This window comes from Chiloscyllium plagiosum, unplaced genomic scaffold (assembly GCF_037043375.1).
Source record: "Chiloscyllium plagiosum isolate Xiang-an unplaced genomic scaffold, Cpla_swu_hap1 HiC_scaffold_10, whole genome shotgun sequence".
Lineage (NCBI taxonomy): Eukaryota > Metazoa > Chordata > Chondrichthyes > Orectolobiformes > Hemiscylliidae > Chiloscyllium > Chiloscyllium plagiosum.
This window is the reverse complement of record NW_028270148.1, coordinates 57,223,216-57,250,422: the sequence shown is the minus strand read 5'-3', so window position 1 is coordinate 57,250,422 and position 27,207 is coordinate 57,223,216. Positions and strand designations below refer to the sequence as shown.

The 27,207-nt window shown below is 37.4% G+C and overlaps 1 protein-coding gene across 31 annotated transcripts in view; it reads left to right on the top strand.

Annotated features, from left to right (window-relative positions):
* The window catches only part of nrxn1a (neurexin 1a), a 1,876,207-nt gene that overhangs the window by 958,237 nt on the left and 890,763 nt on the right, over positions 1-27,207 (top strand). For 24 of the 31 annotated variants that reach the window (XM_087991361.1, XM_087991355.1, XM_087991356.1 and 21 more), the window contains 2 exons: positions 6,666-6,869; positions 11,022-11,048. In XM_087991361.1, the coding sequence (XP_087847487.1) occupies positions 6,666-6,869; positions 11,022-11,048 (231 nt within the window). The remainder of the gene's footprint in view (positions 1-6,665; positions 6,870-11,021; positions 11,049-27,207) is intronic. The other 7 variants (XM_043695929.2, XM_087991380.1, XM_087991379.1 and 4 more) reach the window with 1 other exon arrangement.

The following is a 27,207-nucleotide window of genomic DNA, read 5'->3' as shown; positions in this document are numbered from 1 at the left end:
CTTTCTGGCTGTTAAAATAAAGCCAACATGATCAAATACTTGCTGCAAAAAAATAAATATGATACCCGTTTTGTATCCATATTGATTTTCAGAACACAGATGCCACTTTTTTTATTTGTTTGCAGTATAATATATTGATTTATTATGTTAATTCAATATGGTGAGAAAGCATTTGTAATACACAATAACTTAATAAACTGGATCACTTATATTTTTTGACCTTTTTTGAAGTTTTCTTGAGGGCTATATATTTGATTTTTTATTTCTTGGTTTTCAGGGACTCAATTTTCATTCTAATTCACTCAATTATTAGGTGATGCAGTCATCTCGTAAAAATAGATTGTACATTTGTGTTATCTTATGTGACATTTGAACTCACACAGAAGGAGAATTAGAATAATTTGCCAATGCACTCATGAATTATCAATCTACCAGTAAACCTAAAGTCACAATAACACACAAGGAAAGCATTAATTTCTTATACACCATGACATTCAGATTGCCAAAAAAAAAACAGGTATAAATTAGCAGCAAACTACTTTTCAAAATATCCAACAAAATCATCCTAACCACATCTTAAACAGACGAGTGTGTCACAGTTCAGATGTTTCCATTGTATATTGGAGAAATATGCAAGATTTTACTCATGCAGTTATGTATGACCTTTTCAACTACAACTCAGATCTCAATCTCAGACTTAAATGTAACAATTGACAGTATTCATTATAATAGCCAAAAAGTCTGACTCAAGAAAAGCACATCAGGTCAGCAGCATCCAAGGAGCAGGAGAGTTGACATTTCAGGCATAAGCACTTCATCATCCCCTAAGGTGCTGCCTGACCTGCTGTGCTTTTTCAGTGCCACACTTTTCACCTTTGATCTCCAGCATGTGCAGTCCTCACTTTCTCCTTTTCCTTATAATAGCATCAATTATATTCTTCCACATAGTAACTCTTGAACATACATGTTGCATTTCCTAGAGATTACACATTCATTTGCGAGTGATTATTACCTCACAGATTTCAAGATTTCCTGTCTCTTAGCAAATTGAATGTTCCTTTCTTTACAGTGTCACAGCTAGATTATGATTTGGAGATGCCGATGTTCAGCTATGTTAGGAGGGGTATGCCGATTTCTTTCCTTGTCTCGCTCCTCTACTGTTCACAACAAAGATTTAATTTAAAAGGGAAATGATAGTACCAATCATATGTTTTGAAGTGTATGCAGCTTAGTATCAGAAAAAGCCGGACAGATTCCTGACGTTAACACAATTGCATTGCATAAAAATAACTCAAGTGATTATTTTAGAAATATGAATAGACTTAAGGTATTAAGATTTAAAATGCACAAAGATACTCAACTGACTTTTTCAAAAAACATTCGCAGACACACACACAAACCCTTCATATTATTATTTCAGAAGAACTTTGGCCAAAACAACAGTTCATTTAAAATAAAGAATTATTCATCGATTGTTCAAATGTTGGTCTGCAGCCAAAGTCACTTGCAATAAAATTATTTTTAGTGAGATCTTTCTTGGATTGGGTATGCCGGGCTAAAATTACTTTTTCTGAAGACAATGATAGAGATTCACACTTTTCCTTTAAGAACCCTCCACTTACAGAAGTGAGGTCTTCTGGTGGGTTTTCACCACAAAAACTTTGATAAGAGGCGTTTCTGAGAACGAAAGAGTGAGCAAAGGCTCACCCTCCTTACCAAGCTTTCTCTGACTGTCTGTCTTCAAAACGAACATATTTTGCACCCAGAAACTATATCATGTGACCTCTCTCAGTAAGTGTCATAGTCTGGGAACTTCAGTCAAGCAGCTGAAGCTTTTTCTTTTGCAATCCAAAATTTTTGCTTTTAGATCCAGTGTTCATTGTTTTGAAAAGTTGTTTGACCAGGTCTAAATTGAGCAATTTGTGTTTTGGACATTCCACTGGAGAAAATCACATTAGCCTGAGCCATTAACCTTCATGAACCATTGGATGTGCAATTAGAATCCACCTCTCTCTACATCCACTATTCACTCTCTCTACACCCCACCTCCCTATCACCCTCAGAAAGGGGTGAGCTATCTTCAACGTTTGGATTTCCCAATTCCATTTTCACTACCAATTTTGCAACTATAGATATGCCCTCCAATCATAGAAAAAGTCCAGCTCAGGAGTCTGTTTGTTAAAAGATCAGATATAGATTACTGAAGAAATATGCTAATATTATCGTCATGATTTCAAGTTTGAATGGTATTACATAGCCACGAGGCCACATTTTGTTTTTAGTTGGCTTATTAATTCTATAAAATGTTATAATTTAATTTAGTACCTGTCCCCCAATTTACAAACATCTGACTTATGAATACTCATACTGAGGAACACGATTGCATACAGGGGAATAATTTTAAAGATCCAATGTACAAATCCTTCCCTTACTTATAAGCGGCTATTTTATATCATCCTGCTTGTGTTCTAACATGCTACAAATTGACTCACGAACAATCTCAAGAACAGAACCAGTTCGCAATCTAGGGATTGCCTGTGCAGAGAAAGTATAAATTACAACCGACAAGATATACAGTACCCTTCATGCCTTTTTTTGTATATCCTCAGTGCAGCTCGAGAGATGTGAATATAAATATTTCTCTGCATTCTTGTAGTTTCGTTGTGAATCTTCTCATTTATATTTATCTCGATACTGCTTTGCAGTGGTTGTTTCTGATCAATAGAGAGCATAGAATTTAGTTAGTTTAAATGTTTCATTTAAGTTATATATTGATACTCATACAAATGCACAGTTCATAGAGTCATAGAGATGTACAGCATGGAAACAGGCCCTTCAGTCCAACTCATCCATGCCAGCCAAATATCCTAAATTAATGTAGTCCCATTTGCCAGCATTTGGTCCATATCCCTCTAAACCCATCTATTCATATACCCATCCAGATGCCTTTAAATGCTGTAATTATACTAGCCTCCATCACTTCCTCTGGCAGCTGATTCCATACACACACCACGGTTTGCGTGAAAATGCTACCCCTTAGGTCCCTTTTAAATCTTTCCCCTCTCATTCCAAACCTATGCCCTTTAGTTCTGGACTCTCCCACGCCAGGGAAAAGACCTAGTCTATTTATCCTGATTATATGATGTCACCCTCAGCTTCCGACGTTCCACGGAAAACAGCCCTAGCCTATTCAGCTTCTCCCTGTAGCTTAACCCCTCCAAAACTGGCAATATTTTTGTAAATCTTTTCTGAACCTTTTCAAGTTTCACACCATCCTTCCTATAGGAGTGAGACCAGATCTTAACACTCAGCTGGTGCCTGACTGAGATCATTAGAAAGGAAGTCAAAATTGGCTGCAATACACTGAGTGTCCTTGCTGGTTTTGTTTCTGTTGTTCAGAGTTGTCCTGTGATTCCCAAAGTATGAATCAGTAGCTTTAACGAGCTCCTTAATTTTGGCAGTTTCCCTGTCAATCCTGTCTTCTCAGGATCTTGACAATGTAGCACACTAACCAGAAGATTATTAAACATCTAAGAGACTCCAAAGACTATTCAAGACCTGATCAATCAATTCAGTGATACCAGTCTGTCAAGCATGCAGTCGAGAGTGTGGTGCTAGAAAAGCACAGCAGGTCAGGCAGTATCTGAGGAGCAGGAGAATCAACGTTTCAGACATAAACCCTTCATTAGGAATGAGATGAAGGGCTGATGCCCAAACGTCGCTTCTCCCCCTCCTCGGATGCTACCTGACCTGCTGTGTTTTTCCAGCACCACGCTCTGATCTCCAGCATCTGCAGTCCTCATTTTCTCACTGTCAAGTATGCAGACTGGCTGAGGCCTTCCACAAGATGCAGGTCTTTAGCTGGAGGTATGACATTTCCACCATGGCTTTGTGTTGCAGAATTTGGTGAGGTGATTTCTTCAAGTACTGCCATGGGTGTTAGCCATAGCGCTGCACTGAAGACATTTTCAGTTTGCTTGCCTTTGGCAATGTTGACTGAGGATCCCTTGCTGATGGCTAGCAGACCACACACCATTGTTGTAAGAGTGTTGTGATCAGGTTTGGAGAATGATGTTATCATTCAGTCTAGCTGTTAGCATTATTAACTAATCTAATTTGATACAATAAGGTAAAGAAGTGTTTTCCTTCCCAGGCCCAATGCTAACCGGGGCCCCTCTCTAGATTTTCCTATCTATATTTGTTCTCCCCTTCTGCAATATTTTGCTTTTGTAACATAGAATAAAGAGAAGTGTAGGATACGATCTCACCAACCTGACATGCAGGAATGGGTCAGTCTGAAAGGTGAGAAGAACATGTCACTCAGGATTAAAAGCCACAGGGTTTTTGTAATTTAAGTGATTGATTTCCTCAATGACAGCCTCAATGAGTTTCACAGAATTCATATTATATTTAAAACTGCAGTCCATCTTCTTGGATCTGATTGGCTGCACCATCTATAGTGGATAAAGGCCAGAAGCCAGTTAAAGCCAGAAATGGATGGTTGCAGACTGGAGGTGAGTTTGGGGTTAGGAAGCAGATTTTGTTTTGACATGAACACCTTCCCAAATCTCCACAATGTAACCTAAATTGGCCTATTATTTTTCTAATTAAGCTTCTTCCCTGTTGGGTTTATTTCTATAAACTTATCATTACACCTTCCGCCTTTTAAGAACGACTTGCCCTTCAGGGTAACTTTTGATATTATTTGAAATTGATTTAAGGAAGTCACTGCTGTAGAGAAAGAAATAAAACTGAGTATTTATGCCCATTTGTTCCAGAATTTTGTTTTGTTTTCAACCCACTTCTGTCATTAAAGCATGGTTTTTAGTTGAAAGGCTTCTACATGCTGTTCAAAGCCAGAATTAATTGAAGTGAAAACAAAGGAGATGCGCCCAATTGACATTTAATGTGGAGAAAGTTTAAGAATAAATATGGAGGATGTGCACAAACTGTCATTGATCAACGTGCGGCTTTTGTTTCCCGGACTGATCAGGAATTGACTTTTCTTTTGAACATAATCCCCATTGACATTTGTTTTCCGCATAGAATAATTCAGTAGGAACTTCAGTAGACAGAAAGATGGCTTTGGATCAACAATTGTGTGACAATCAATGACAATGAGCTGACATGCCTCCTGACAGTCTTTGCCTCGCATCAGTGGATCACCTTTATATCATTCTCAGTTAGCTGCAAAGAAAAAAAAAGTATCCAATAACTATTACTAGTCATCACTAATCCAAGGCTGTCATTTTGATAGATTGTTCCACAAAATAAGTATTTCTTGCTGACAGTTACTTCTTTCTCTTTCCCCTCCACTTTCCCCTAACACCCACGCAAATGCATTCTGTGGTATTTTAACAATCATGTAACAGCATTTAAAATGATAGAACATTTAAACAGTGAGGGACATTCATTCTGTTCAGAAAATCTGTAAATGAAATAGAAGTGGAGGAAGGCAAACAAAAAAAAGTCAGCATCAAGTAAAGTTAAACATGGTTAAAGATTATAACTGAATAATAAAACACTAACCATCCTTTGTGTTTGCTCTAAGATCTTGTGTTTCTTATGATGAGTGTTGCAGGTCAGCTGTGGGTAAATGTTGTCAAGTATCCTAAGGAACATGTGCTGTCAGCTTTAACCTGAACACCAGATGACCCACGTAAATAGCAAAAGGAGATTATTATTTTATCTCCTATCTTTTCTGACTTGTATTATGCAAACTGCATAGATGTTAAGGAATTGTTACTTGGTTTGAATCCAAAGTTAAGATTTCATTTTCCTAACACAGGTTTAAAATATCTTTAGTGCCAAATAGACAAAAAAGTCTGAGCAAATTTCACTTCATCTGTTCAAACCTTGTTGCTGTTCTACTTTATTTTACAATAACTCATCTTGGTACTTTAAGAATCCTGATTAGAGTGGTGCTGGAAAAGCACAGCAGGTCAGGCAGCATCCGAGGAGCAGGAATTCCTGATGAAGGGCTTTTGCCCAAAACATCGATTTTCCTGATCCTGAGATGCTGTGCTTTTCCAGTATCACTCTTAATCTAATTTCCAGCATCTGCAGTCCTCACTTTTGCCTACTTTAAGAATCCTGCTTATTTTCTTCTGTTCAACATCTTTTCAAACGTGAGGAGCAACATAGTCTGAGAAAGCAGTAAGTTATTTATGTAAAACAAAGTTTGAGCCATGTTTACATTAAACTGTGCATTTAATTCTTTCATTTGAACAAGAAAAGGTATTTCAATAGTTTTTCAAAGTATTCAGTGAGTCAAACGCAAAATTATCAATACAGTTGAACATTTACTTTTAATTTGTTTAACTGTTTTAAAATGTCGTATTTTTGCATTTTATCTAAATACATATCTTAAAGATTAATCTTGATTGATGGAACTTTGGTGATTCTTTCAAGAGTCTTGATATTCATATTTGTACATTAAGCATTTTCAATCCAAAAATCAGAATTTTACATTGCATATGTGCAACAAAGCTAATTGTCTGAGAGGGTAATGATCTTTGTAACCCAAAGCTGAAACAGACTGCCAGAAAACAGAAAAATGCTGAATCTTCAATGGCACAGCATTTAGAAAGATTTGAAATTGAAATTTAGAATTATTATGTACTGAAATATATTCAGGATGTTTTATTTCCTCCAATGTTTAATAGAAGCAACAATACTGAGCTATGATGGAAGCAAGTTTATGAAAATCCAGCTACCTGTTGTAATGCACACGGAAGCAGAGGATGTATCATTGCGGTTTATGTCCCAACGAGCATACGGAATCTTGATGGCAACCACTTCCCGAGATTCAGCAGATACTCTGAGACTGGAACTTGATGGTGGTCGTGTCAAACTAACTGTCAACCTAGGTAACGCCCATTTTGACTTTGCATCGTCACATTTTTTTATAGTTGTTTTAAATGGTTCATTAGGTTGTTTTCATGAATCTGCTTGAAAATACAAAAACACTTAAGAATGAAAGATGCAATAAAACTTGTTGCCATAAGTTATAACCCCATCTTTTGAGACTTGGCTTTTTCATATAAACAAAATTATCATTTCTGTTTCATTATGAATAATACATTTTTGAGATGTTTCTTATACTAAAAGTACAACTTTCGTTTTCAAATGCATTTAATGAATTCATATTTCATTTTTATATTTTCTTTGTATCTGAAGCAAGAAGCCCATTTGTCAAGCATTATAGAAGACATAGCATCTCACACATTTCTGTCATACATTGCAATATGTGATGGGTGCAAAATAATCTCCAAATAAAAAAAAAGAAGATTGCTATTGATCTGGTGCCGGATATTCACAGGAAACTATGTTTGTTCTGTAGTTGCCTTTATGCACTTTTATAGTCATTTCATCACAAGCAATATTTGTGGAGTAGTTTAAAGAGGACAGGCATAGAAGTAGTCAAAAATTATAACTTTGCTTCAGTCTCCATGAGCAATACCATGCTGAGTCTTTCCCAACTTCGATATGATATTTTATTGAAAATGCAAAGCAATCCCATCCAGCTCCAGGTTTTTCTAAGTGTACATTACTTGTGTAGTTATACAAGGTTGAGAAACTTTGAACTTGAAAAATTATTTTGTAAAGTAGATATTTTGCAACAAATTAGTAATTTACTATCCCTTGAATAACTTTATGGGCTTCTGCTTTCATCTCTTTGTTTTTAACAAATGTTATATCCACTACTCTTCATTCTAATCATATTCATATTTTTAAAAGTCCATTTTTATTGTATTGTGGTGATAGTTACACACTTGTTTTGGATCAAAAGATGGTACACAACCCTTCAAAGGCCAAGGTCTGCGGCCCTAAGCAAACAGCCATGTGAACAAGAATGTGCAGCCTCTTTTACAGTGAAAATGCTTGCTTTAGTTTCATTCAAACATGGAAATGGAAATACATGCATAATTCATACTTTAAAAAAACAAATTGAAATAAACATACATTTCCAGTATTGCATGCGTTTGCATTTCTGCACACCGCAGTTGAAAATATTTATGCTTAAAATATTTTGTTAGGTTGATGGAGAAGAATATGCAGTGTTGTTGAAATCTGCCTCTCCATTTCATTCATATTAGTGTATGCAAACTATTTGAGGTCAGGAATGATACTAGCTTCCCATGATGGTCACGTAACTATAATATTCCTAACACTGCTCATTCTCATATATGAGACAAGTGCTTTGAACAATTTCATCAAAACGTCCACCTCCTTCTTCTCCTTGACTTGTATTGTAATTATGATATATTATTTTCTGCACACACTAAACAAAAAAAAACTAGACACATTTCCCCCAAGATTGGAATTTCAAACTTTAAGCCAAATGACTTGATTCATGTCAAAGTTGCAACCTAGCCTGTATTCCAGCTGGTCGTGCTGGAAATTCAACTTGTTTCCCTGAAATTTCAAAGCTGTCAACTTTTAATTGGTTAGATGACTGGCCATACGATTGCACAAGATATAAAATGACTAATTTTATCTCTGTTCCTCAACTTGGGTCCTGTGAAATTGGCAAAATTCATGTCTGGACTTGGAAGGTTTGGCAGTTATATCCATCATTCTCGAAGGTGTTTCAGATTCATGCTTCTCATTCAGGAGGACAGCTTTTTCAGCACAACAACTGAACCATGAAATGGATTTTTTATTTTTGTTAAACTAGTTGTATATATTAATAACCAACCAGAGATGGGTGTGCTGTCTGATGTTTTATCACAGCCCTTTGGACTGGATGACATTGATAAAAGTTTGGAGATTTGTATCACATGTTATAATGTGACCAAAACCTCTCAGTTGTGGTAGATTGCACAAACGTGTTTTAAGGTAAACAATTTTCCAATGTTTCATCTCATTTTTCCAAACCACCAATAGCCTTTAAAAATGTTTATTTATAACACAAGATATAAATCTGTAAGTTTGGCAACGTAAAAACATTCTCCCAAAACATTATTTACCACCTTTGGATTGGCATGTAGAGAGAGAGAGTACAATCCTGTGAAAAACAAGGAAAAATACCAAATGTCATTTTCTGAAGATGACAAAACTGTCATTCTTCCTACTGCGGCAGAGTGAAAAAGTCAAGTGGCTTGTCAAGTGAATAGCAGCAATCTCATTTAAATGGAACATTTGAAATAATCTTAATTGGAAGAGAGATAAAAAGAAAAATCTCTGAATCCAAAAAACATCCCAATCTGCTTTGATTTCGGAATCCCCAGAATAATGAACTCCAATAGTACATGCCTCCCTTTTGACCCAGTAATTGGTGCTACGTGCATAGGTTCACATTGTAATTGATTTCTGCATTCTGTTGCACCTTTGACACCCTATTTTGCAACAGGTCCTGGTGATTCTTTAATGCAGTTCTTGTTCCCATTTGGTTGTCCAACAATTTTCAAGCAATTTTATTCTTTTCATGGATGTATTCCATATAACGAAAACCTTTACCACATAGAAAGGAAAGCTTGCCTAGTTTTCGATGTGATTTTTGGCTCGCCATAGAAATCTTAATATCATAATATCAGATAAGATCATGGTTTTCTTTTAACCCCTATTCGAAAAAGGAAATCCAATTTATTAATCTTGTAGCTGTTTTGATCATGATTTATTGAAGATTCATAGCAATGACTTCTACTTGCACCAGCTTTGTGCCCAAGAATCACTATTTTTATGACATTTTCTTGTTGTCTTTCATTTTGGAAAATCGCTCGGAACATCTTTACCAGATGCCGGACAGGAGATCATTACTTTGAAAAACACTATTTTAATTAGTTCCAATTGAAATAAACAATCTGCAACAAACATAAACATACAAGTTATGAAAAATAAATCCACTATTGATGATAGTGTTGGTGAAATGTTTGCTTGTATCCCTTACCCTCATAATTAAATGACAAGAGTTCTGCAAACATCTCCTCTTGGATCTTTGTGGTATCATTTCCCATGACTCCAAGACCAAAATTTTCCATGCTTAATAATAAATATGTTTTAAAATAGCTGCTGAGGTGTTTAAAAGCACAGCATTTTTTGTAAGGAGATGTGTACACTTTGGTCTTTGGCTGTTTGCAACCACTTTTCTGTTGCGGTTGACGACACATGACAAACCCAGCTACATGAAAATTAACCTGGAATTTTTATGAATGAAATTCTTCAAGGGTGTTTAAGATTTTCTTAATCAGTCAGAACACAGCTGTCAAAATGTTTTGGTATTGGACGTATAACACTCAAAATACTCTCTCAATATCTCCATAATTAATGTAGAATTTTCAGTTTTTCTTCCCATCTCTTTGAAGAAAAAGATCTTGTGCATGTTTTGATCGTTTAACTGTGGCAAAATATAATATTTTCAAGAATTTTTATTACGTGGATGACGAGTTCTGGTTTAGAATCTTCTCCCGAACCGTAAAATGTATTTCCGTCAGTTGCTTTGTGTCTTCTCACAAATGTCCAATGATTGTTCCTTATTTAAGTTACAATTCCAAATTGCTAAGGCATTTCGGGTTTCAGTTTTTAATTCTTTTATGCAAGCAAATTAATGGAATCTTTGTTTTAAGCCTTTGAAGAATCTAAAAGTGGTCACAGATAGGTGATCTTGCCAAATTACAACTTGTACCCCGGTATGATGGAGCACTGCCTATTTTCATAGTGGGCAGCAGTGTTCTTTCACACATGAGGAAAGGTCTGTGGCTTGTCTGGGTCAAATATCTTTGACGTGAGAAAAATTTTATTTTTTATCTAGGTTTAGGGATCATGTAGCTGATGTTTGCAGGTGGCCATCTTATGTTCTATTTTAATTCAAGATATAAAGTAGGCCAAATAATAGATTATAATGTACAGAGGCCACTACGTTATTAAGATTTGTTAACAGGACAGAGGAAAGTCCACAGTAAAATGGCCACATTTGCATGTGTCTGTCCCCGGAAGGGTGGAATGTAATTTTTGTGGATGTCTGCAGCTGTTACCTTGAAGGATATAATTTCATTTTTCATCTATTCTTCCCTATCTAGACTGTATCAGGATTAACTGTAATAACAGTAAGTTGCTGTTCAAAGCTTTTTCACTCTTTCTCTCCTACTTTTAAAACGATTTGCTAAAGTAGAATTTATTCTTTTCATAGACTCACCAATATATGTTAAGAAATTGAGATGTACTGATCTGCTCAGACTAGAAAACTGCAATGAACTTGCCAGGGTGTTAAAACATGTTTTTCTTTGTAATGACTATTGTTCAAAAAAGTATTTCTATCAATTAATTTTTATATCATTTAGAATATGGGCTTAGATTTATTTAGTGGTATGTGTGAGATTGATGAGATAAAGGAATGCCTTTAAATCTTTGCAATTTATGGGCAATTAATGACAAGATAAGAAAGCACAATGGCCTATGTATTATTTGTAAGGACTAATGTAATTTTACACCTTTGTCAAGTGAGTGTGATTGATCTTGTTGTGATTTACATTTATCCAAGACCTCATTTGAAGAAACATTTTTTTTCACCCTGCTCACTGCACATCAATGGTGGGAAGGAATCATAGATACATCTAGTTGAATATATAATCTGCATGACTTCACTTTAAAAATGCTTAAGATAATGCATGGAAAAGTAAACCTCTTTGCATGTTAATTAAAGGATTTAAAAATGTAGAAAAGGAATGGATTGTGACTTCCCTCTACTAACCAGACCTGTAGGATAAATCCTGCACAATAATTTTGCAGGATAAAAATAACCAAAGAATTTTTTTAATCAAATCTCTTGCTAATATGACTAATATAATGGCAGTTTGGCAAAAGCTCTGAAATAAGTTCTGTCAGTGACTTGAAAAGATAACATTAGTGGTATATTTGATAACATCATTTTTCAGTTCCACAAAGTTGATTCCACTTTTTCACCCTGTAAACAGACTAAAAGATTTATCTAACAATCCTCAAAAAAAACCCCAAGGTATAACAGCCCTTTGTGTCCTGACTAAATACTAATACTTTTGTATTGTCTTCAAACAATTATTTTAGAGTAGTTTCTATGAATGGCTCCATTCACCTTACTTAGCCAAGTGGAGAAACTAAATAGAAGATAAACTTTTATAAGACTATTTCATTAAAAATGGTATTAAGGAAGCGTACATGCATCTCAAATGATTTCTATTTTTAAAAATGACGTTGGTTTTGCATAGTCTTAACTTGTTACAGCTTTCATTTTTAGTCAAAGGATGTTACCGTCTGCTCATGGATTTGCAAATGTGTCTTATGCACAGGACAGCCCATAAATGGGAACTCCATAGTTTGTTGGTTCATTTTTTAAAATTGTTATATTGATTTACATGGTGCAATTAAAGTATTTTTAAATGTATTAGGATGTATACTGTTAGTGAGATAATTGCATTGTCTACTGATGATGTCATGTACATTTTCATTGCAACCTACACTGCCTAACAAGACACATTCCCAATAGGACACTAATCCATTTTAATGACTAGTTCACAGGGATTCTTAACCACTTGGGATAGGATTAACACCCAAAAGACAGAAAATGCAGATAACATCATCAAATTTGGGCAACTGATGTCACTGTTTACTTTCAGTCATTCTATCTTGTGTGGTAACATAGCAGTCTATCATCATATAACATGTTTTCCTACTTGAGAAATTACTTTTGTGAAGATGTTTTTCCTTTTAAAGTCTCTGTAAAGTCACTTTTGCATCACTCTCTCCAAGAGGAAACAGGTTTCATTTTCATCCGGGTATTTCTCTGCATTCTGGCTCAGGTGTGTTTCGAGGTCATGTACATTATTTCACTACTAGGAGAGCAATTTGACCTTATAGAGTCTGGATCTGAAATAGGCGTAAGCTTTCTACACCACCCTGATCTAATTTTAATTGCTCTGACGTACACTCTTCATGCTGACAGTTCTGAAATACAGCTTACAAAGAGAAGGAAAGTCAGAAATCAGGAAGTAATTCGAAACAGATATTGACCTTTGAGCTGATCATCCACTATTGCAACCTCAACTAAAAACATGGAACTGGCTGCAATGGTCAAAAATGCATTTTCAGAGGCACAAACCCACACCATAAACAGCATAGGCTCAGGTAAGTGAAGTCTTGGAAATAGTTTCTTGGTGAAATTGGTACTAGTATGCAGGTTATAATGGAGAATTATCTCCAGTAGATTGGAAACAAAACAAAGCAAATGTCCATCTTGGACTGAAATCTTTGTCATTTTGTTCATAATTGTAAATCAAGCCCAAAACCCAAACCTTGCAGACATGAAATATAGTTTGGTATAGGTTGTAAACAAATCACAACAATGAATTATTTCCATTTATTAAGTTAATGGCTCCAGATTTAAATTTTGCAGTCATGCCTGATCTATAAGAAAGATTCACAGTATTATTTTTACTTGAGAGAGATAAAAGAGCACAACTGGTGCTCGTGAAACTATTGCTCCAGAAAGACATCGTAATTTTAGAAAGGAGGAAATGAAAGTGGGTGAGATATGGGATGTTCTGTGATAAAGTCGGTGAAAATACTGTCTTTGAGTTCTAATGTAAATTACATATAAGTAAAGATACTTGAAAAATATTGACTCAAATAATTCAAGTTTCAACACAAGTGCAAGTATATTATATGTTGTCTTTGCTATAAAATACACTTACCTCAATATTTTAAGATGCCATTTAATCATTTTGTTGAAGTAACTTACATCGGCTAAAAACACTTTAAAAATTCGACTGATCATACTCTGGTCTGGAAGAGCAATGTTAGGATCATTCTAAACTGAGCATTGTATGAAGACACACCCGTTCTTTGAGTGGATGATGCCCTCTGCTAGAGTACTGCCTATGCAGTGAAAAATAATTATCTGAATATCACAATGAACAGCATGGATGTTGAAAAATTCAAAATGGGAGCGTACACAACAAAGTATTGAACGCTAAGGTTAGTTTGAAACATTTCTTCTTGTATCTCCCATTCCTGGTTAGAGTAATATTCTTCCAGTTAAGACAAGATGGCAATGGAATTTGGAGTTTGAAAAAAAATACTATCAACAATTATTGTGAATTGTTTCAATTAAAAAGGTATGAAATTGCAATACGCAGTGGACATGGTGCTACAGGAGCCAGCCTTACCTTTATATTGTCCCCATAGCAGAGAGTATCCTTTGTTTGTGATTTGTTGACACATAAACTAACCTTTTCTCCAGCAATGGTGGTAGCCCACTTATGCCTTGTGACACAACATGTGCAGATCCCATTTCATTTCTGACATCTGAGGCACAGACAGTGCCTTTGTCAGAGCTTGTGGCTGTGGTTCAGGTGATGAAGTATCTTCTTCAGAGTTATGCTCTATCTCCTCCTGGGTAAGCTGAGGATAGGGAGGCAGCAGTTTTGGGGTGTATGAGAACAGAAAATGGGGCAAGCAAAGGAGATCAAGAGAAAAGCAAGATGTCCCTGGTCACAATGTCTGCAGCTTGCTGTTCATGCTGGTTACCAGGAAAATGGTGAGGTGGGAGTTGAAAAGATGCATAGACCGTCATCCTTAATGTCATAGTAACAATGAATGCCACAGAGTTCATTGCAGTTCATTCACTTCCTTGTCCCCTCCGATTCTGCTTTGCTTCTTTCAATTTTGAGTCATGTTCTAGCATGCAAGGAGAACGAATGATAGTGATTGTGTTGTACTGCACTTGCATAATGTGCCTGCCGTTGTTCAGTAGCTGGAAGAACATCGAGATGGTGGGAACTGGGTGCGTAAGTGTAATTTGTGAATGTGTCTGCAGCTGATCTGGAGTATCAGGCCAAATATGCTGAGCTCCAGGAAGTGCTAATGGGTGAGTGGGACTTTGTTGCATAGCATGAAAGGGTGGTGCAATGGATAATTATGTGAAAAACCTTTCAATGGCTTTGATAATTTGCAAGAGGTTATTTGTCTTTTTCCAGCACTGCTGCTAGTTCCTCAGCACTACAGTCTGGGAATTGCCCTCTTAGGTTTCCTGCTTCCATTCCCTGCTCTGGGTACTCTGTAAGAACGCTTTGACACTTGGGGGAAAAATGGCATCTTCTTGTCCATCTCCACTACTCAGGCCTTCAGCACCACATCTATGCACTTGGGAAGCTGCTCTATACCTTAATCCTCCTTTTCCTATTTGAGAATGACACTAAGAGCAGAATGTAGATGCCACTTGGTTTTCAGAGCAGAGACTTTTAAGAGATATATACTGACTTTACGATATGTAATCTGTCTGCACCATTTCTCACTGCAAATGATTCTCAACCCCCCCCCCCCCCCCCCGCCCACTTCCCACCCCCATCCCCACCAAATCTGTGAGCTGTGTGCCTGTTCAAACAAGCAATGTTTCCTGGCAGCAGCATTCCAATGAGAGATGCTAGTGCAGTCCAAAGTGCAGAAATGTACTGCAAGTGGATTAGAGATGTGCCATGTCTGTGTGGTGAGGCTGGTATTTGTCATGTGCCAATGCCTGTGGATATGGGGTCTCTGTCCATGGAGTGTGCCATTAGACTTTGATGGCAAGTCCAAGGTAGAGATCCAGAGGAGCAAGTGGTGAACTGGAGTGCCAGGTATCTGCTCTGATGTTCATGTTAGAAATTCTTGACATCTGGTGGGACAATGCTGTTTAATGAGATGAGAGTAAGTAATAGTGAAGATGATAATGAGTGATAATCCCAATTAATAGGCCTCTTACTGCTTATTAGCGAGAATCCAGTCTTGAACACTTGAACTTGGTTGACCCATTTGACTCTTTGGTCTTGTCATTGATATTGTCCTCACTTGACATCTCACCTGATTTTCCCTACTTCCTCACTCATGGTTCACATCATTCCAGACCTGGGAAGATTCTGACCACAGTGATCATTTCAGTCAGCATTCACTGAGTAATGATAGTACAGGAACTTCACAATGGTGTCAGATACCATCAGGCATGTCTTCTGAGGGGTCTGAGAATTACAAATTTATACAAGACAATTTGTAGCCCACTTTTAATTTTCAGGTGTTTCAACCTTTCAAAAAAAATCAACACAGTTGTATGCTTTAAGCAAGGTTATTGTACAATTATTACCATTAAATGTATTGAAGCAGAAAGTTGTGGTGTTATTAGTGAAAGTGCAGACTCTAAGATTTATAGGAAGGATAAAATTTATATCTTATGAATACTTTCTACTGTGGTTGCAGACCTGGCTCACTTGAAGTATCTTTTTTCTAAGGTGAAGAGATGGAAAACTTGATGTCAAACTTCAGTGGCTGCGATGAGGTCTGTATTAGGACGGGTATAGTAGACTGGATGACATTTATTCCCACAGGTACACTGAGCAGAATAGCATTTAGGAGTGAGTGTAGGCTCTATTCCTTCACTTTTATAGCACTATAGCTTATGACTTCTGGTAGACTGGTTCAGTACAGTAGTCCTGAATATCCTCCTTCCTGAGAAGCTGTGATCACACAAAATGGTTGCTCATGACACTTTTATCCAGATCAGAGTTCAAAATGGCTGCTATCCCCAAACCCCAAAAATATCAGGAATGGGGTTAACCTAGGTTTAGTAAAGACCTATCCATTTACTTTTAATCAAAGCGATTTTACTTTTTAACTGTGTCAGCTATTAACTCAGATCGGTCTCATCCTGTCAGGTTCTAGGTGTTTTCTAAACCTCCAAGGAAGTCATTGTCAAATAGTTTTTGTTTGCCCTCAAAGTGTTCAATAAATTTCAAAAAGTCTCTCATCCTCTCTAACTGGAACAAGTACAGTCTGGACCCAGTTTCAGTTGAATCCACAAAGTTAGTCGATTGGAATCATTTTATACCAATTACTTCATCCATTTTAAATAAATATTGGCTTTGGGTAGTAGATACATATTTGTGACAATAGAATAATCAGGAATGGACTTTGGGTCTGTTAAGCTTTTTCAAACCAATGTTCTCTTTCAACTTTTCTTTTTAAAAACAATTCTTGGTATAACGTTCGAGGTAACTCAACAGTCAACTGAGTTGATTTTGCAGCCCAAGTGTTTACTCACAGGTCAGGAGTGCAGAGTGAGGACGTTTGCCAGCTCCACAAACTATTCAAACAGGAATGAAAAGAGAAAGTGCCCCAGAAGGAGAAAGGGAGGAAAGTTCTTTGGGAGTCAAGCTGGTATGACCCAAGACCAAGCACAAAGTTTGCTGGGTGGAGAAGCGGGCTGTGTAAATGTGTTCCCTGGTGCTTCAGTACTGTGTTGGAATTTAAAATCAGAACAATAAAATGTAACACAGTTCTTAGCATCTTGGCTCCCCACAGATACTCCACATGCACCCCCCCCCCCCACCACCTCACCCCACAACCCCTCCCCCCAGTTCTTCAGGGTCTTTATAATTCCTATTCTCTCAACTACACCCATCACCCTTTTTAGAAAACTTGCCAATTAATGCCAAACATTCTCACTACCTTTTGTCATTACCCTTTCTGTGTCATTCATCCAGTATTTAACATGGTAGAGCTCAGGACCCATGCTGAGATGAGATGAACTAAAAACCAAAGTGTCAATCACTGACTTTATAAAAAATATATCATACTAAAAGCTATTGCCCAAATTTTAATTCCTTCCTTTATGATTCCTTCTAAGAATGAATATTCAACTGCTTAATCCATTTTAAAAAAAAAGAAGCACTGGAAATCATAGTTCCATTTCAGACGCTATAAAGTTTTGAGGCTGTCAATCAAATGGAAATGCCAGATAGGCACATCACTGTGATAATGGAAAATTATGAAATTAACAATGCAGCATTAATCTAATAATGTCAAGATCAAATTTATATCAAAGTACAGAGTGCAGTAATGAGTAATTATATTCTTTTAAAAATGATAGAGGTTTTTCAAATATTTAAAGAGCAGGACATTTCAGAACTTCAATAACTTGACAGGTGCTTTTGACTGTTCCTTTTGACACACTTGATGGTTCCTTTGACACCTCTGCTTTCAGCTCCAATGGTCTTGACAATTCATGAGCTACATGCATGTCTGAATTGTCTGAATGATCTCAAAGTGCGCCTTGCCTCTCCCAAAAGGCATCTTGACATCGATCAAAAAGAGCACCATTGTTCTGCTAAAAGACACCAGGCCTCCCCCAAAGATGATCTGGGATCGTATCCAAAAAATATCTTACTGCTGAAAAGGGTACCCCCACAACAAAGGCCAAAGATTAAATCTGTTCCTATTTGGTTGAGAAAGATATGTTATGTTCAACACCTTGAACTTGCTTCACTATTTAGTAAGATCAAACCTGATTTGATGTAGTTGTAACTCCACTTTCTCGACTAGCACCCATAATTCCCTGTTTCTAACTCAACCTTGAATCTAATTCGCAAGGTTTGGGATTGGGAGTTAAAGTATTACTGAATTTCCTGAATTTCCTACTTTGTATTCCAGGCCTCATATTATAAACTGAAAATGTTGGAAATGCTGAAGAATTTTTGGTCTGAGACATTGCATTGGATAGATTTAACTTTAGGTAACAGTGGCCTGGCCCATTCTATTGGGGAAGGCCTGTCATAGTGTATCAAGGATCCCAGGGGATGGAAATTCTGACTCCAATCCTCTGCCTCACAAGCCAGAGCTGCTGGACAACCCAAGGCTGGAAGCTTTCCATTAGAAGCAGTGCTATCAGGAGTGATGAGAGTTGCCTGCAATGTACCCAATTTCGAGGAACTGCGTTGTAGGTTCATAAGTGTGGGATGGATGTTGCAAAAAAGGGATAGTCAAAAAGGTGCAGGGTTGGTACTTGGCAAACCCTCTCTTTACAATGCTGGATTTCTTTATCAAACATTGGCAAAGAGGGAAGCCTCTCTTTCCCCCTGTCGCAGTGGTCCACAAGTTGACCAGCAATATTTTCCTTTCCAGGCTCCCTGCATTAATTGTCCACTTAAGGACTTCAGTTTGTGTAGAGATGGGAAGGCCATCCACCAGCTCTCCCTACCCTGAACTTCACTGGAACAGAACCAGAACCATGGCAGTTCCCCATCCCACATTGTCTAGCCTTATTAAAAGACTCCACCCCACCTCCAAATTCACATTTGGGTAGACATTAAATACCACCCTTCAACTACATTTCTCTTTCCAAAGATGCTATCTGACCTTTCATGTTTTTTTTTCCAGTAATTTCCATTTTTGATTCAGATTTCTAGCAGATTTAAGACAGAAAAACCATAAAACATAGGAGCAGAAACGAGCGCATTAGTGCATTGAGTCATTCAATGAGATCATAGCTGATCTGAGTTAAAAATCACACAACACAAAGTTATAGTCTAACAGGTTTAATTGGAAGCACTAGCTTGATGACGAAGCAGCGCTTCAAAAGCTAGTGCTTCGAAATAAACCTGTTGGACTATAACCTGGTGTTGTGTGATTTTTAACTTTGTACACCCCAGTCTAACACTAGCATCTCCAAATCATCGTTGATCTGATAATCCTCAACTCGACTTTCCTGCCTTTTCCTCTTAACCCAGGATCCCTTTATTGATTAAAAGTCTGTCCATTTCAGCCTTGAACCTGCATAATGACCCAACCTCTACTTCCCTATGCAGTACAGAATTCCACTGATTCACAACCCTTTGAGGAAAGAAATTTTTCTCCAACCTTGTCTTAACTGGGTAACCTCTAATTCTGAGATTAACCCAATGGTCCTGGATTCTCCCACCAGGGGAACCAGCCTTTATCTACCCTTTGAAGTTTTCATGTTCTGTCAGTATGTGTTTGATTAAGGACTGTTCCTAATCCTGCAGACGACTTATCTGTGACTACTATAGTGAATAAACCAGGACTGTAGCATGCTTTCAAAAGCTGTAGTCTGTTCTTGAGTCCAATCTGATTGGAGGCATTTTTTTTCTTTGCAAACCTTTTTTATGGATTGAATGAGATTGGCTCACTTGGGGATAAACCTTGATACTTGATCTACTTTACCATGCCTAAAAACATGTACGTTATTTCCACATTTTAGTGCCAGAATTCACTAATGGCTTTTTTCTTCCTTGTTGCCTTGTTCTTGGATAATGTCACCTGTCAATGTAATCTTCACTGTAAAAAATAGAAGTTTCTCACTTACGCTGAGGCCTGCATTTTCTATTGCCTTCAACACATACCTGATCTTCTCATCATGTTCCTTTTTTTCATTTTGTCAAGCACTAAAATATCATCTATATGGCAAAAATTTCTCTGTTTTCATTCCAGGATTCTTGACATTGCACTTAGGAAAATCTCTGGTGCAGTAAAGATCCCTAATGGTAAATAGTTGAAGCAATATGGCCCATCTGGTAATGTAAATATAGTCATAAATGTTAACTTTTTGCCGTCTAGCAGAATCCACAGTTAGCAGACAAATTTTGTGTGGTAAATTTTACCAAGCCATCATAAGCAGAAAAAAATGAGGTGGATTTTTGTCTTGATTTGTTTAACATTGTTTGTCCTTTGTTGAACTGAGTAAGAGCCACACACAATCATTTTTCCCAGTTTGTCTTGGAAAGCTTACCTAACCTAAGCACCATTGTGTCAAATCCGTCATTGACAATATTACCCCACTTTCAATTGTGTTGTTCAACTGAGATTTTGATTTTTTCATTAACAGTTGCTCTGCAAATGTACAAGCAGGTTTGAGCATGGTCATGTCGAGTAATATGATTCTCCTGCTTCAGTTGACTATATTTTTGAACAGCTTTGGAAATTTTTGCTGAAATTTTCTCTGTCTTCATCCTGAAATATTCTATCCACTTTCTCTAAGAGATCGAGATAAATATATACATTTCTGCTCAAAAAAGAATTATTCTGGTTTTTCCAAAGATAACAATGTTTCACTGACATTTTATCCTGTATGTCTAAACTTTGAGGTGATTTACCTGAAGGTCTGTGCCTCAGGTTTTATCTTAGTTTACTCTCTCAGACTTTAACCATGGCGTGCCATCTGCCAGTATTGAAACAGCTATTCCTATGTCAATTTAAATTGTGTTAGAAACCCTTATACCTTCAAGCTGATGATCCAAAACCAGTTTTCACTCTCCTTGATGGCCCTTAATAAGAGTGCCTTAAAACTTTGCATGTTTCTTTTACAACTGAACTTTTTCCCGATTGGATAGTTTCTTTGGGAATCCAAATTTCTTTGGAAATTTCCTTTTGCAGGATATTTTCTTTGTTTTTGAGTTGATGAATGTGCTGTTAGCTTAAAGATATATCTAGAGTTCCCAACCAGAAGCATTTAGAACATTCAACTCCCCAGAACCCTATGAAGAATTACCTTACTGGCTAAGGAACGTGCTGAATGTTTAATTCAATGCAGCATACTGTGCAGAACTTTCTTCTGTGGTTTCTTACCAGAAAGGCATGAGTTGTTTGTAACTCCATCATATAAAATGTTTTGACTAGATGGCATTTTTCCTTCATATAGAAACCTGAGGCTGTTTGAGAGCACTAAAACTGCTGCTTACTGTAGTACCTTGTCTCATTGCAGCCTTTGGCATGGTCGAGGTAATGGCAAAGTCTCTACTGGAGCTGCCTCCCTCTGGACTACTGTGTTTGTCAGACGTGGGGTATACATAGGTTTTTTTCTTCTTATTAGATCAGAGCACATCGACAGGGTTTTCTTTCGCCAGCATACTGCTGGGTTGTGGACAGGCTTCAGATTCATCTGACATTCTTATTCCCACCTTTCAATGTCATCCCATTCTGTAAATCAGTAATCCAGGTCTTCCAAGGGTTTCTTTTCCCCTGTCTTCAGAGTCTTTTCCTTTGCTAATACCTTCATTTTATTTTACTGAAGCCTTCCAAGGTCCGCTCCAATCTCAGGAGTCTTACCTTTTGTAATCTATTCCTTGGATTCTGTCATGATTCTGGAGGATTTCTTTTTCCACTTCTCTGCAACTGTGCTTTAAACAAATACTGCTACCTGCACTTTAAATACCAGTCTGGATTATCTCAGGCTATAAGTGTCTATAAGTACCTTGTAGATGTGCTCACTCCTTACCTCTTAAAAAGGCTCTTTAACTCCATGCATTCTGTAGCATATCTTTATTGACATTTGTATAGAGTACATAATCAAATATAGCTCTCTATTCCTGTGTATAAGACCTGTCTCTTCCCATGCTCATTCCGGACTGGATTTAGATGGCAGAACCATGTGACCACTGTATCATCATAATTTATAGAATCTCATTGCATTTGCTTATGGGTTGCATGGTATTAGCTATACAAATATACGAAGGGTAATATTAATTTGAAATTTTAGTTGCGCAGTTCAGTTGTAAACATAATTATAAGTATGAATGCATGTTGTTTCGAACAAAAGGTAGAGCAGGAGAAATATGCTCCTGTTACTGCAGCTACAAATGTCTCTCCGTTCACTCTTACTTGAATCTAATCTTAACTATGATTTGAACTGGACCTGCTGCTGAAGAAGGTGTAGGGAAAAAGCTACCTCATGGAAGTTAAATGATACAATTCCCAAAGAATAATTAGGGAAGGTTATTTGCTTTTGTAGAAAAAGGATTTTATGCAAGAGAATCAGCCAATAATGAAAGCTAGATTATAGCTGTTCCAATGCTCCAAAACTTAGAATGTACCCTGGCAAATTAGACAGAAAATTTTACAAAACAAAACCGAGAGATCTATGCAATGGACATAAGACCATCCGACCATATGATGTAGGAATGAAAGTCGTCCATTGAGTCCACTCTGCAACTCAATGAGATAAAATCTAATCTGATATACTTCAACTCTACTTTCCCACTTTTACCCCAGAACCATTGATTCCCTTACTGATTAAAAATCTATCCCAGCCTTGAATATACTTAATGACCCAGCCTCTGCTTAGATAAGGGTTCACAGTATTCCAGCTGTGTTCTGACCAGTGCCTTGTATAGTGTTAGTATGACTCCCTACTTTTATACACCATTCCCTTTGAAATAAATCCCAACATTTCATTTGCCTCCCTATTACCCACTGAACTTGGATGCTCACATAAATAAATCAACATTGCACGTCTAATGCAATTATTTTGTTGCCCTTCATCTCCAGTACTCAATGGAAATCTAAATTGAATGGTTTCTATTGTAGAATAGTGTCAATCTGTACTATCTGTTTACTATCCACATAATAAAATGGCATTTGTATAGTTACATATATCTTACAGAAACTTTCTGTCATGTTTTCACAGTTTCTGTTATGCCCCACTGTTCCCACATCAGTCTTTGTGACAGAGCAATCCATTGTAGTAGTCTTGCTCTCTGTGCACCTTTACTAAGTGTCCTATCTTCCCATCCTCACAATCTACCTAACTGATGATAACTTAGCTTACCTTTTCAGATTCCAAAATGTTTTTCAACTGACATACATTTTTCACCACTATTTATGTACAACTTGTTGCATTTAATATTTTAAGCTTGTCTGAATTAATAGCATATTTGCATTATAAGAATGAAGATCATTCCTGTATATTTGCAAGGAAATCACTATAGTCGATATTTGAAAAACTCAGTTCTTACCAATTGATAATAATATCAATATTTTTAAAAAGTGACAATTTTCCACCATTTATGAGAAACATTTAAATGAATAGTTCAATATTTTGAAGACAGAGAAAGGCAGGAGTTGCTGTCTTGAGATTGAAAAATCAGGAAGAACTTAAAGTAAAATCTGAGGAATGCCTTTTATCTTAATTGTCCTGTGTCAGCTGAATTAAGAGGCCAGTTGTCTGTCAGGTGGATAGACCTTTGGCATCATAATGAATTTGAAAATAGAAAGATGGGCCTAAAGCCTTGGAATTTAATAAAATGTCAGGTACTGAGCTTCTGGAGATGCATGGAAAGATTTTTAGTGAAGGTGATACTAAGCCTTGGAATGGAGATCACAGTCATCTTGATAATGCAGGTAAACTGTATTCAGAAAGTAATTTGAAAAACAGATATTGAAAAACAGATTACCTCTTTAATCCAACAGTCCTTACCTCCTTCTTGCAAGTGGGTATCCCAGGACTTGGAAGACTCAGCTGTCGAGGGTTCAATCTAAAATGGCATTAATTGTGAAACACACGTCTTGATAGTTAAGTGACCAACCCATCTCGAATGCATGGCCTAGTTGTTATTGTCTTGACTTACCCATTTTAGTTCAAATGGAGGTGGGAACATGTAACTTTGGGCTCCTGCTCATTAAAACCATTACCTTGCAAAGTGGTGTCAATTCTACACTTCTACCCTTTTCCCAGGAGTGCTGTGAGTTGAGGGGCTGAGCAATGTTGGGTCAATGGCATATGCTACAGGCATCACTCCTTAAATATGCACTCTCCATAAAAGGAAAGCTGCACTATGAAACTGAAGGCTACCAATAGATGCTTTTGGATCTGACAAGCTGAAAGAAAATGGTGTAGCCGGCATGAAGAGGCTTCCCAGATTCAAAAACACTAGACAGCAACTTCCAAACCCATTGCTGTCCACAAGGACAACATCAGCAGTTACATGGGAACACCATGAGCTGCATGTTTCCCTCCAAGCCACTCACCATCCTGACTTGGAAATGTAGAGCTGAAAATGTGTTGCTGGAAAAGCGCAGCAGGTCAGGCAGCATCCAAGGAACAGGAGAATCGACGTTTCGGGCATAAGCCCTTCTTCAGGAATCTGACTTGGAAATGTATTCTGGTTTCTTCAGTTTGCTTGGGACAAAACCTTGAATTCCCTCACTCCTGGCATTGTGGATCTACATACAGCACATGGGCTGCAATGGTTTTAGAATGGAGCTTATTATCTCCTTCTCAAGGGCAAATTGGGATGGAACATGAGTTAATTAAAAAAGTCAATGCCTTGGCGGCACTTTTCACCTGGTTGAAGTCTAAGAAAAAGGCTGTTGACTAGATTTTAGTTGGTAGAGTCGGTTGATGCAACTGCTCATCCTCCTCGCCCTCACCCAAATAGAAATAACTTCAATGTATGCAGAGCGACATCCCCTTCCAATTGACTTGGATTATATAGGCCTTTAAAAACAGTCTATCCACTCCCATACTACTGTCGCTGCCAGCCATATCATGGCTTAGGTAGTGTATTATTCAAGTCAGTCGGCTTGTTAAGGCTAATTGACTTTTAATTAGCAATTTAAATATGGTAAGCTATGAGCTAATTCATACACTGGCCTGTTCCAGAGTACTAAGGGGCTGAGACCAGGATTGGATGAGAAGGTGGTGGGTTCATCGTCTGACATATTTTATACACACCCCTACATGTTGGAGGTGGAGGGAGGAGTATACAGTCATTAATACTCTGCATAGGCAGTGGACATATTTAGCCATGCATACATGGAGTTGAATGCACAGAATCTAGTTCCAACAATATGGCAGCAGTGGTTAGAAAAGTTAATAACTATGTATTGACTGTCAAGCTGAGTTAATGCATTTTCACGTCACATAATGCATAATCACCATACCATGAATTTTTAGAGTGGCATTATACAACAATCACTTTTTCAATTGTACTCACAGGTGCTGAGAACTCTCTTTGAATATTCATATTCTCAATCTCATCCACATATTCGTTCTAATGATGCTAGTTTCACCTTGTGATGAGGTGCCAGGACACCACTTCTTTGTGAATCTCAATCACTTCAAGCATTGCTTATTGCTCATTCTAATATATGGGAACTGTTTCCAAAAACAAAGGAAGATAAGGTTCTTGATTGGAGAGCTGTCTTTCTCCTCTCATTGCAGAGCTTAACTTCTCTGTCTTCTGCATTCCAATTCTCATCTTTCTCCTGAATAAAGGAAACTACAATAACCTTATCTCTGTCAAATACTTCTTTCCTTTCTTGTACATTTGGCAAATGCCAAAAATGTCTCTAAATTATTCCATGTCCACGAAATCTAACTGAGCAGAGCTTAGTCAAAAGCATCTGCGTGCGACTATTTCAGTGATGTGCAAATTTATTTCCTAGATTGGTGTTATATTAGGGATGCTGTTGTCACTTCAGCTTTGTCTGTGAGATGTCAAGATATCTTCAAATGCTCCTGGTTCACATGGTAATGACTATATGGGTGCAGTTTCTGGCAGTTCCTGCAGTCCAGATAATGTTGGAAGCAGCTAGCTAATATGAAAAGTAACACAAGACCTTTGAAGTATCAGGGACAGTGGTGCTGGATAAGGAAGTTCAGCACCCTAAATATTCAATGTCTTGTGTAACTACTTACTCGCAATAAAATAACAATCTTGTCCTGAAATATTTACCTAAAGGTATACTTTTCTGGAAACAAGAGGAGTATTAAGGGAATGAAATTGGACTCAGATTGAAATCCAATGTGCAGTCAATGGAAGAAAATGCGGTCAGAATGTGAAGTCAGTTACTGATTAGCTGTGGACCATTTTGTGCTCTTGCCCAAGAAATATTTCACGCCGTGGAAGTCTTGAACATATCACTCTTGCACTAACTTTTAAAAGGCAACAGAGGCTAACCTGGTTAGCATCAGTCTCCCCATCACCTGTTCACCATCGACAAACGTCTTCACTTTCTTGGATAGGTGCACTTCCAACAATACTTAAGAATTTCAAAACCTGCCACCTCTACCAGTGGACAGACAAGGACAACAGACATGTAGGAACACCACCACCTGCAAGTTCCCCATCAAACCACATACTATCCTGACTTGGAACTATAACTCCATTCCTTCACGGTGGCATGGTTAAAATCTTGCATCTGCGTTCTTAACAGGACTCTGGCAGCTCTGCACCCAAAGGTTGCGTGATTTACGAAGGTAGCACACCACCAGTTTCTCAAGAGTAATTAACAATGGAAAATAAATGCTCGCCTAACCAGTGATATCTACATTCCATAAGCAAATTTTCCAAAGGAGAAAAATAAAATTAAAGATCATCAGAAGGAATAGAGAACAGAAGCTGAAGGATTATGTTTATCTTGAAGCCTCCCTTTGGTAGGTTGCAATGATGATTCTGTCATATTTGTTTGGATGAACTAGGCATTAAGAAAGCAGTCATTCACAAGCACAAATAACGTCAGAAGTTTACAAAATGATAGAATTAAATGTTTTGTAAAACGGCTGTGGTATGATTAGAAAGTAGAGGTCGATATTAAATGGGAATCTCTAATGAATAGGAGAGATTTTGGTGAAGTCTGAGGAATCGGTTCATGATCCAGGCAATAAAGTATACAGAAAAGGGAGTTTAGTTT